Source organism: Erinaceus europaeus, chromosome 16 (genome assembly GCF_950295315.1).
Source record: "Erinaceus europaeus chromosome 16, mEriEur2.1, whole genome shotgun sequence".
NCBI lineage: Eukaryota > Metazoa > Chordata > Mammalia > Eulipotyphla > Erinaceidae > Erinaceus > Erinaceus europaeus.
The window spans coordinates 32686751-32699422 of NC_080177.1; the positions used below are offsets into that span (position 1 = coordinate 32686751).

The 12672-nt window shown below is 38.3% G+C and overlaps 1 protein-coding gene and 1 long non-coding RNA gene across 2 annotated transcripts in view; one reads left to right on the forward strand and one right to left on the reverse strand.

Annotated features, from left to right (window-relative positions):
• LOC132533432 (uncharacterized) overlaps positions 1-12672 on the forward strand; it is a 941342-nt gene that overhangs the window by 358065 nt on the left and 570605 nt on the right. The window lies entirely within an intron of this gene.
• PRKCH (protein kinase C eta) overlaps positions 1-12672 on the reverse strand; it is a 256943-nt gene that overhangs the window by 114126 nt on the left and 130145 nt on the right. The window contains exon 3 of the mRNA XM_007519272.3: positions 2301-2451. Coding sequence (XP_007519334.1) covers positions 2301-2451 — 151 coding nt within the window. The remainder of the gene's footprint in view (positions 1-2300; positions 2452-12672) is intronic.

Genomic DNA, 12672 nt, shown 5'->3' on the forward strand with positions numbered 1-12672 from the left:
TTTCGTTAGTGGAAAACTTTACCGAAGTTATCAAGTAAAGTTTCCATTAAGAATGTTAGTGGCAGCCACAGGTCATCATCACAAATGCTTCCAGAGGCAGGCAGGACATAAAGGCAGGACACAGACATGAAATAACCAGGCTACTTCAGGGTGAGATAACCAGAGAGCGTAGGTCACTAAAAAGGAGGAAAGGAGCTCAGAAGCCAAGTGGAGGTGTACCTGGAAGAGCATGTATGTTACCATGTGTGAGGACCCAGGTTCAAACACCTGGTTCCCACTTGCAGGATAGGAGCTTCACAAGTGGCAGACCAGTAATGAAGGTGTCTCTCCATGGTGTTATATTTGTATCTCTGCCTCTTATCCACCATCCAAAAAGGGGGTTGTGGCACTGGGAGTACCAAACACCAGTGATAACCATGGTGTTGAGAGAGACAGACAGACAGATAGAGATAGAGACAATGTTACAGAGAGAGAAAGGGAGAAAGAAAAGAAAGTGGACTCAAAGATGCCAGAGTAGAAACTGTGTAAGAACTTTTTCCCTAAAGATTACAGTTGTTATAGTACAAGTGTAGTCAGTTTAGGGCCTTGATTTAAATAAAATACCAGACACACTAACCCTAGATTCTCACTACTAAAAGGTATGAAATTTAAAGTAACCAAAATTTTTTTTCAGAGCAATTAATCAATACTGATAAATTATTCTAAACCAAGGACTTTTGCCTTTACCAAATGACTAAAAGTGGCAACAAAAAATAGATCTCCTTTCATGTTACAGGCATTTAAATGATGATTTCTTCTAAGGTGTAGAGGTTTAGGAGTACAGAGAGGTGTGTGTGTGTGTGTGTGTGTGTGTGTGTGTGTGTATGTATTCTCTTTCCAAATACTGGGATGTTGGAAAAGTCATGATATATTTTCTTTTTTTATTTAAAGATTTTATTTATTCATTAATGAGAAAGAGGAGAAGAGAGAGAAAGAACCAGATATCACTCTGGTATATGTGCCGCTGGGGATCGAACTCAGGACCTAGTGCTTGAAAGGTCAATGCTTCATCCACTGTGCCACCTCCTGGACCACCATGATGTATTTTTCTTTTGCCTCCAGGGTTACTGCTGGGGCTCAGTGCCTGCGAATCTACTGCTCCTGGAGGCCATTTTTCCCTCTTTTTGTTGCCCTTGTTGTTGTAGCCTTGTGTGGTTATTATTGTTGCTGTTGATGTCATTCATTGTTGGATAGGACAGAGAGAAATGGAGAGAGGAGGGGAAGACAGAGGAGGGGAGAAGGAAAGACACCTGCAGATCTGCTTCACCGCCTGTGAAGCGACTCCCCTGCAGGTGGGGAGCAGGGGGCTCAAACCGGGATCATAACGCGGGTCCTTGCGCTTTGCGCCACACATGCCCAACCCGCTGTGCTACCGCTTGATCCCCCATAATATATTTTTCTATGTAAAACTGTGTCATGACTTTTCTAACAACCCTTACATGTGTATAATATTAACATTAATGATAACTATTACTGAAATTTATTTTACATAGTAGATCTACCACTGACATATGCTGGAGTCACATGTGCAGTAAGATATTGCCCCAAATCATCTAAAATTTCTCACTGTTAATTATCTTCCTTCCTAAATATCAGTAGTATTCTAGTCACTGAAAGCTATTACCTTCAGTTGAACCTTCAAGGCTGAAGACTACAAGTGTGTTCGTTTGCAAGAAACAATTTTGTTACATGAATCATGCCTTTACAGTATTGTTAAAGCAATACTGATCTTTCTGTCTCTTCCTGGGGGCTGATTAGTCAGTTTAGTGGTTAGGCACTGACTGACTTGTTTTGTTCTCTGTGCTTTCTAACAAGTTCTTGATAACTGTTGAAAACAACAACATCATCATTAACATTAGAACTAGAATCTGCAAACTCTTTTTTTTTTTCATGAGGATTAGAATCCCAGTCAATGTATTAGAAGACAAAAAAGGGGCCAGGCGGTGGCATACCTGGTTAAGCACTCACATTACAGTGCACAAGGAGCTGAGTTCAAGCCCCAGGTCCCCACCTGCAAGGGAAAGCTTCACAAGTGGTGAAGCAGGGCTGCAGTGTCTTTCTGTCTCTCTCCCTCACTATCTCTTCCTCCCATCTCAATTTCTCTTTGCCTCTATCCAATAATAAATAAATACTATTTAAAAAAGATTTTAAAAAAAGAAAGACCAAAAAAAAAAAAGGTCCTACAACCATTCCTATCAATTCTGCTTTTTCACTGAAATTACATAAACTCATAGGGGGCAAAGAGCCAGGGAGCCTCTTACCAGATGAACTCCCTGCAGTGAGAGCAGTAGGTTGGCTGCCTCAGGTACGTGGCCATAAACTTGTGTCCATTGATCTGGTGGACTCGCCTTCGCATAGCCCTTTGGCGCTTCCTGGTAAAGTGTTTGAAGATTCGGTCTCTTTGGAGAGTAGCTGTAGATCAAAAGAAAAACAAAGTGGATAATGTGTAATGATCTACTTGCATCTAGGTATGGAAAAAAAAAATCTCATAACCCTAATACTCCTTGAATTATTCTTTTTTCTTTTTTTAATTTTTTTAAGTATTTATTTATTCCCTTTTGTTGCCCTTGTTTTACTGTTGTAGTTATTATTGTTGTTATTATTTATGTCATTGTCGGATAGGACAGAGAGAAATGGAGAGAGGAGGGGAAGACAGAGAGGGGGAGAGAAAGACACCTACAGACCTGCTTCACCACCTGTGAAGCGACTCCCCTGCAGGTGAGGGGGGAGCTGGGGGCTCGAATCGAGATCCTTATGCCTGTCCTTGCACTTTGCATCATACGCGCTTATCCCTCTGCGCTACCACCCAGACTCCTGAATTATTATTTTCTTTTGAGATGCAAACACCCCAGCTAATCCTCGTGATTTCCAATTGATCTACAGACCCTTAACTGTGGCCATTAGACCTATGTGATTTTTGAAAGTCCTTTTTAAGCCTTACTATTCTGGACCAGCCTCCCCAGCACCACTGGTTTCCCAGGGATGTGCCAGTATGTAAAGTCAGCAATGGCCTCCTGGTCCTACAGCTGCCACCTGGTACTTAGGTCCAGTGACTGGCTGTTTACTGAGAGAAGGGTTTCTCATTAGTCACCTGTCATGCTCAGAGGTCTTCACAGCACAGATAGAGAAATTGTTGGCAACACAGTGAAAACACTACATGCACACCAGTCCCTCAATCACCTCTGTTAACTGCGAACGGGTAGAAATCCCTTTTCCAAGTGCACACTATAAAAAAAGGTAGCAGCTCCTGGTCAGAGGACTCTGCAAACTGCACAACATCCAAAACAGTAAATGACTCTCTTCCACATAGTAATATCAGAATTCTTTCAAAGCAGGCAGAGACTTGCTAAAAACAGATAATTACTTCTACAGTAAAACTTTCCAATTAGCCATTGATGCAAAGGAAAACCTAAGGAATCACACAATAATAATGTGCTAATAAATTTGAAAACCTGAAGGAAATAGAATTTCCAGGAAAACACAAATGTTCGAAAGTTAACTGAAAAACTACATAAAACAGAGGCTAACTTCTGGGAAGAAATTAAGGAAGACTTCTAGGAACTGCCTCTTAAAATCATCTCTGCCTAGACAGTTTCATGGGAGAATTCACTTTAAGCCCTTAAGGCGCAGATAATGTTAGTGTTTAAATCTGCCCTAGAGTAGAGAAGGAGGAACAGACATCAACATAAAGGAAACTAGGTCACACACCTTGAGACTAATAAATGACAACAGAGGCTTCCCAAGATATAAAGTAAAAATTAGTATTCTGTAGCCATTTTTTAAAATATCATAAACCATCAGGATTAGTTAGTGAAGTCTTTGGACTCCTGCTTAGAATAAAGTTTTAAAATCTCTAAACAGCACACAAAAGATGTAAGGTTAGGAAAGAAGATAAATATAAAATATATTTGGGATATTTTCTCCTCTTTCACAAATAGTCCCCAACCCAAGTGTTCCACTCAACTTAACAGCAACATCTACAACTGCCCTTCACATTGGCTTCCCAGCTTCTTCGATGTAGTAAGGGACACTGGCCATTGTATTAAAACCAATATAAATTAACTACAAAGCAAAGCTAAAAATCTTGCAGAAGTTGATGGATCTTTCAAGCAGTATAAAGTGATATTTATCAACAGATTTGCACCCAAAGCCAATAGCAGATATTAATCTAGCAAAGTTAGTGTAGAGTAACAGGTGAACAAAAAAAGAGTTGATACAGAAAATGACATGACAGTCATCTTAAGAATCATTTGAATATCAATGTACTAGGAAAGGGCCTTAAGAAGATTAAGAAACTTCAATGCTTGTTAGAAATAGCCTATTTAAGACTGCCTAGCTTCTTCCCACATGAAGATTCTTAGTTCCATCTGCTCTATTCTTACCTTTAGGTTCCCAATTATTATATAATTTGTCCTGCTTCATATCTTAATGCCTTTCAGCCACCAAGTTGCAGATGCTACCATGATGCCATCCTGACTTCCCTGGGCAGATGACCCCACCAATATGTCCTGGAACCTCACCTCAACAGAGGCCTATCCCATCAGAGAAACAAAGAAACAGGATGGGGGTATGGATTGAACTGCCAATGAATGTCCTGTTCAGTGGAGAAGCAATTACAGAAGCCAGATCTTCCACCTTCTGCACCCCATAAAGAATTTTGGTCCATACTCTCAGAGGGATAAAGAATAGAGAATTCTCCAGTGGAGGGGACAGGATACAGAACTCTCATTGTGGGAACTATATGAATAAAAATTTTTAAAAAGAAAAATAAAACTGCTAGGTCTGAAGTTAAGTGAATTGAAAATTTTGATAGCATTGCCTCCAAAGTTATTGTGCTAGTTTATATGCCCAACTACAAAATGTATGAGTTCAGTTTCCCTTATTAATTAATTTATTTTGGCCACCAGGATTATTGCTCCCAGTGGCCATTTTTTCCACTTTTTTTTTTCTTTCTATTTTTATTTGACAGGACAAAAAGAAATTGATAGGGGAAAGGACACAGAAAGGGGGAGAGAAAGATAGACACCTGCAGTCATGCTTCACCACTCATGAAGAGACCTCTGTGCAGGTGGGGATCTAGGGGATCTAGGGATCCCACCTTGGTCCCTGCGCATGGTGATATGTGCGTGTAACATATGTGTCACTGCCTAGCCTGAGTTCAGTTCAGTTTTCCTCATTACCTTATAAATGCCATGCACTTCCAAAGTCTCAAGTTGCATTTTTGGAGATGTAAAACTCTTTGTTTTAATCTATATTTATTTTGTGTGAGAGGAATTGATTATTTTTTCATATATTGACCTATATGAGCTTTCTGTCTAAGTTGTTTATGTGTTTTATTCTTACTGTTCTTTTCTTATAATTTGGAGTGTACTTGTTTTTATGCACTGAAGTCCCATATATATTTGGGTTTATTTCTGAATTCTCTATTTTGTTCCAACCATTGGTCTATTCAAGCATTAATGTTTTCATAAGTAACTTTATAATATAATTTAATATTTGATAAAACTAAGCCATTCTCAACTATATTTTTAATCAGAATTTTCTCACATTACTTTTTTTTCAAATGGGCTTTGATATTTTATTAAGTTAAAAAATCCTGTTGGACTTTTATGTAATTGTAATTGAACCAATATGTAAATAAGAGCTTATTTTGTTATAATAATAAATCTTCTTGATGAGGAGTAGGGGGGAAAAAAAAGAAAGAAAAAGGAAGAAATAGTGGTCCTGGAGGTGGCTAAGTGGATAAAGCATTAGACTTTCAAGCATGAGGTCCTGAGTTCAATCCCTGGCAGCATATGTACCAGAGTGATATTTGGTTCTTTCTCTCTCTCCTCTGATATTTCTCATTAATAAATAAATAAAATAAAAAACTAAAAAAGAAATAATAAATAGCCAATTTAAAACTATCATATAACTATTAAAAATCAAATACATGAAAATTCTGCTATAGTGATCTAAAAAAAATACTGTTCTAACAATCAGTGCCTATAACAAAATAACATAATTTGTCCAATATAATACAGCTTTTTATAGTCTTGGTTTCAGTTTTCAAATTCCTTCCCTTACTTTTTCCCTATTTATAAAATTGAGCACAAGATCATGGTGATATCTCAGCTGTAGATAACAAGACTTGCAACCATGTTTTAATCCTTGTACAACATATACCATAGCTGAGGGTTGCTCTGGTTTCTTGCTTTCTCATTCTCTCATAATTTTTTTTTAATCCAAAAAAAAAAAATCCCTGTGTTTTCATTTAAAGGCTCATTTTACATAGACTTTTCCCAGTAGCAATTATAGTCAATTAAGCAGGAACTCCTGCTTAACACCCAGTGTCATCTTTAAAAAGTAACTCATTATGGCCAAGAGAGGATTTTCACAGTTGTATTACAAAAAAATATTTAATTTATCAATAGGAAAAATTAAAAATAATAATTTAACTGATGCTAAAAAGATACTTGACAAAATTTAACTTGCATGCCAATAAAACTCTTTTGAAAAGACTACAAACGTTATCTTTTAAATTTTATTTATTTATTTTCCCTTTTGTTGCCCTTGTTGTCTTGTTATTGTTGTTGTTATTGATGTTGTTGTTGGATAGGACAGAGAGAAATGGAGAGAAGAGGGGAAGACAGAGGGGGAGAGAAAGACAGACACCCACAGACCTGCTTCACCGCCTGTCAAGCGACTCCCCTGCAGGTGGGGAACCGGGAGCTCAAACTGGGATCCTTAAGTTGGTCCTTGTGCTTTGCACCACGTGTGCTTAACCCGCTGTGCTACTGTCCGACTCCCAAATGTATCTCTTTAACACGAATAAAACACTAAGCTCACAGGTCAGAGGCATCAGGCTGAATTGTAAATTTAAAAATTCCATGACAATTATGAACAAGTAATTATTAAAAGGAACTGGTTATAAAACACAAAATTCTCATTCATATAGCTACAAATTCCAAGTTATTAGGAATAATTCCAAGTTATTAGGAATAATTTATCAGAAGTATAAGATCTATATGAAAAACCATTTGAAAAACTGAATATCAAAATATACGTAAAAATTATGTTCTTAGACAAGAAGATTCAAAAACATGTATCCAAAGAAATCTATGTACACCTATATTTTAGCTGCATAATTTGTAATAGCTCAAACTTGGAAACAAACCATATGCCCAATAATAGACAAGTGGTCAAGAAATCAGTGGTATGTATACACAATGGAATACTACTAAACAGTTAAAATGAAATGATCTCCTTTGGCTCATCTTGGATAAAACTTTAAAGTCAGTGAAAGGAGAAGAAGAAATACTGAATGATCCCACTCATAGGTGTAATTAAAGAAGAAGAAAACAAAGTAAAAACACAAGGTAAAACCTGGACTGGGTATGGTGTATCACAGCAAGTAATGAACTCTGAGGGAGGGGGAGACTAAAAGAAAAGGGGAGGGCATAGGGTCCCCAGCACCCAGTGATGGATAAAGACTTGAGTGGATGGAGGGAGTAGTGTCCAGACACCTGGATAGCTGAGAAATTATATGTCAACAGCTTCCCTGTAAATCATTATTTGCCTCAATAAAATGATTTTAAAACATTGTCAATTCTTTCTAATATCTAAATTAAAAAAAAATACCAATATTCCTAAAGTATCTTCTTTAAAGCAGACATTTTCTTTCAAAGTTCATTTGGTAACACAAATATTTAAAAAATTCAAAATTTCAATAATGGGGGACTTAGTCTTTATGTTAAAGCATATTACTTTAAAGACTTTTTTTTTTTTTTACCTTTTGAGATAGAATAGGAAAGAGGGAGAGAGAGACAGAGAGAGAGAGAGACAGAGAGAGAATTTCACTCTGCTACATGTGATACCAATAATCAAACTGGGAACCTCAGGTATGAATGTATGATGTTCTACCAGTTATTTCCCCAATCACAATTAGACATATTCTAAAGTTATAATAATTCAAAGAGTGTGCTGAAGAGTCCAATACTAGAGGGCAATTTCGCTGGAAGAGTACAGCTCAATAAGAAAGGATCCACTATTCAACAAATGGTGTTTACACAACTGGATGACTTCTTGGAAAATATCTTTACCTTACTTCTTATACCAAAATAATCTCACGTGAAGATTAAGGAAGAGATAACAGGAAAAAATGAAAACACTTGAGACAGACTAAGGCTAACATAACTCTAAAGCCATAGAAGATCTGTCACTTAAGAAATCTAAAGTTCTATTTGGTAAAAGACACAAGACAGAAAGTAGAAAGGAAAAAAAAACTGAGGGGTTTTATGAAACATAGCAACAGAGGGGAAAACAGGTGGTGGCATACCTAACTGAGTGCACATGTTACAATGTGCAAGGACCCAGCTTCGAACCTCCTGTCCCCACCTACGGGGGAAAGCTTTGCAAGTGATAAGCAGTGCTTCAGGCGTTTCTCTGTCTCTCTCCTTCTCTATCTCTTCCTATCCTCTCAATTTCTGGCTGTCTCTATCCAATAAACAAATAATAATAATAAAGAAAAAACGGGAAAATTTTTTGCATTATATGATAAAGGGTTACTAATAATGATATGCAAAAATTAGTAAAAATGAGGCAGACTAAGTGAAAAGGTGAGTTATAAAATTATACATGCAAATTATCAATAACCATGTTAAGATGTCCAATCCTATTCAAAATGGACACGTGCAAACAAGATAGTGAGGGATATTTTACTTCAATTGCCAAATACTGATTAGGAGTGTTTACAAACCTATCCTTATAAGCTGTGGGAGACAGGCACCTTCTTCTATCCCCTGCTGGAAAGAATAAATTGGGACTATAGTTCTGGCCCTGCTGCCCTCCAGTTGCTTTTATCCTGAGACTTAGCATCTCCATCTTTAAACTAGCTACTTCATGCCTCAGAGTTTGCCAACAACATGGAGTAACACAGATCCGGACACGTGGTAGCATTTGACAGACACAGTAATTTCAAGAACAGTTTCATTTCCGGTCAATTTGAGAGTAGATGCCAGTTTTAACGATGCGTTACCTTTTATTTAACAATTCAGCTTTTGGATAATTTTTCTAAAAATTCTGGAAAGTAGGGCTGGCCAGTGGTATACCCAGTAGAGCACATGCATTGCCATGCTCAAGGGCCCAGCATCAAGTACTCAATCTTTACCCGCTAAGGGGTGGCGCTCAAGAGGGAACAGCGCTACCTATGTATCTCTCTTTCCCCATTTCTATCTCTAGCAGAAATAAAGTGACCACCAGGAATGGTGGAGTAGTGCAGGTACAAGGCCCCAGTAATAACACTGGTGGCAAAACAACAAAACAGAAAGCAAAATCGTATGCTACGTATTCTTTTAATAACAGTAAAAATGAGCGTATAGATAAGAAATCTCAGAAATGAAGTGCAGAAATAGCTGAAAAAATAGCTGAAATAAATTTGTCTGGCTATTAGTCTCAGATACTCTATACAGTTAAAGTTGTTATTTGTATCTGCTTTAGATTCTTCCTTGGGGAATTGGACGTGTGTGTGTGTGTGTGTGTGTGTGTGTGTGTGTGTGTGTAAGATCTTTGGCAAACAATCTATTATTTTTATTATCAGGTTTTCTACCTGTGTAAAGAAAAAAAAACAAAGGTGGGCTGGGTGGTGGCACACCTAGTTGAGCGCACATGTTACAATGCTCACGGACATGGGTATAAGACCCCAGTCCCCACCTATAGGGTGACATATTTGGGAGTGATGAAGCAGGGCTGCAGGTGTCTCTGTCTCTCTCCTTTTCTATCTCCCCCTTCCCATTCGATCTCTGGCTGTCTCTATCCAATAAATAAAATAATTTGGAAAATATATATATTTCTGTCCTCTGTCCTTCAATGCGCCTGAAAGATTCTTAATAATTTTGGATACACACTACTTACATATAGACATTACTATACTATATAATACTGCTATCTAATCATTTTAAGTGAGGTAAGTCAGAAACAGAAGGATGAATATGGGATAATCTCACTTATATACAGAAGTTGAAAAATAAGATCAGAAGGGAAAACACTAAGCAGAACTTGGACTAGAGTTGATGTATTGCACCAAAGTAAAAAAAAACTCTGTGGTGGGGGTGGGGGATCAGGTCCTGGAACACGGGCAGAGGAAGACCTAATGGGGGTTGAATTGTTATGTGGAAAACTAGGAAATGTTATGCATGTGTAAATTATTGTATTTAACTGTCTACTGTAAACCATTAATCCCGCAATAAAATTAAAAAAAAAATACTGCTATCTTTCAAAGTGCTTCCAGAAGTCTTTTAGTAACCACAAATGAACAGATTTTAAAATAATCTTTTGTTGAGAGATGATAAAATGTTGCCTAATAAGATCACCCTATAACTCCCCTATGTCATTAACAATCTGAGACCTAGCTCAATACTGACCAAAGTATAAATATATTGAATTACTAGGTGCTTGTCACATCTAGATGCAAATTAAATTTCTCCCTGGGCATCTTACTACCAAGAATTTACTTATCTAATCTTTTAATACTATGAAGATTGGTTAAAATGTCAGCTCATATGCATTTTTAATATTTTATGAATTGAATCTTATTTTTCCTTCCTGCAACAGATATGGCCATAGCATTAATATGACTTATGATTTCTTTCCAGAAAGTTGTTTATGCCCAGGAGGATTTAGGAAGAAATTGCTCATGGCTATCTACCATGCAGTTTATCCTTTAATGCCTTCACCCCGAACTGTCACCTCTTCTTCCATCATTTGTTGTCAACTTTCATCTTCTCAATCTCAGAGGCTATGTGACCTCCTCTTAATCCTGATGAAGCTGAATTTCTCCCCCTGTTCCCACAGCAACATGGGAGCTGGTATCTTTCACCTGCATGGGAGGTGCCTCAGACATTTCACACATGGTCATTTTAACTGAACTGCCTTCTTCTGAGTTTTTCTGCACATGTGTCTCTTATTTTATTTATTTGTTTATTTATCTGTTTGTTTGTTTACCAAAGCACTGCTCAGTTCTGGCTTATAGTGGTGCAGAGGATTGAGTCCCAGCCTAAGGCATAAAAGTCTCTTTGCATAACCATTATGCTATCTACTCCCACTGTGTGCCTCTTATTTTAAAAGGCCGGAAAACAAAAACAAAAACGAACAGCATGGACTGAAGAAGCATCATAATGGTTATGCAGAAGACTGTTAGGCCTGGGACTCTGAGGTACCAGGTTCAACCTCCAGCACCACCATAAAGCAGAGCCAAACAGTGTTCTGGTCTCTGTCTCTCTCTTGCTCCCTAAAAAATAAAATACATATTTAAAAAAAAAACATGCACATGCTCACATCTGGAAATTTGCAAGAGTGAGAATTTGGTCATTTAAGACTGAGGATCTCAGTGGCTTCAAATTGTTCTCACTTCTCACATGCTCTTATTCTCTTCACTTATCCCCTAACAGGGAGAGAGAGTTCTGGGGTAGGACTCTGTCTTCCTGAGTACTGAACAGACACAGGCACACCCCCAAAACACACACACACACACACATACACACACACACACACACACAAACACACACACACACTAACCAGAGCACACTAGGCATATCCTCATTGTTTGCTTGGCCCCTTGTTGATTTAGGACTGAGTTAAAAATGACTTAAAAAAAGACCACTCAATCCTGCTGTGCCTTAAGCAACCAGGGCTTTGAGAACTCTTACAGATCAGATCATGGGTCAGATGTACACACCAGACACCCCAAGCATGCTGTGCTGGCAAAACTTGAATCACCACTCCTGTTTTGCTCCTGAAATGCTCAGTCCCCTTAAGTAAATCGGAAGTTGGCTGGTGCCCAGCAGAGAAACTCAAATTCCATGCTCCAGAGGCAGGCAGGCATAAAGCCCTCATCTCTGACTGGGAGTTGCTTTTGACAAGCTATCCCATCAACAGGGTGGAGAATAATTAAGTCAAACAGAAGGAAGATTTGAATGAACTAATTTTGAAATGAAATTCCATTTCATGGCATCTGATTGTCATCCCACACACTCTTTCTGAAAATTTGAAAATGCACAAGTGACTAGCAGCTACCAAACCACCCCAGGGGAAGTCATCATTGCAAAAAGTGCTGGCTGGACTGAAACCTGGCTCAGTAAACTGAGCCTTTCCAAGGATTGTCTAGGTGAAGTTGGCACATATGTTGTAGCTTTATCTCAAACATAGTAAATACTGTATCCTCTCTTGTCATTTTTTAAAAGATTTTTTAATTGTTATTATTGTTATTGATGTCATTGCTGTTGGATAGGACAGAGAGAAATGGAGAGAGGAGCGGAAGACAGAGAGGGGAAGAGAAAGATAGACACCTGCAGACCTGCTTTGCCGCCTTCGAAGACATTCCCCTTGCAGGTGGGGAGTCGGGGTGGTTGGTGGTGGTGGGGGACTCGAACCAGGATCCTTAAACCGGTCCTTGTGCTTCACACCATGTATGCTTAACCCACTGTGCTACCGCCCAACCCCCACTCTCATCTTTTGCTAAGCTTACCTGAAAGAAATCATTATCTGGAAGAACTTCTAAAATATCTGTGTGTGCCAAAAGCATGGGCCACATCTTCTAAGTTGACTCCCCAATGACTGCAATCACAGTACCTTTTAATTTCCAGAATTACCGAGTGA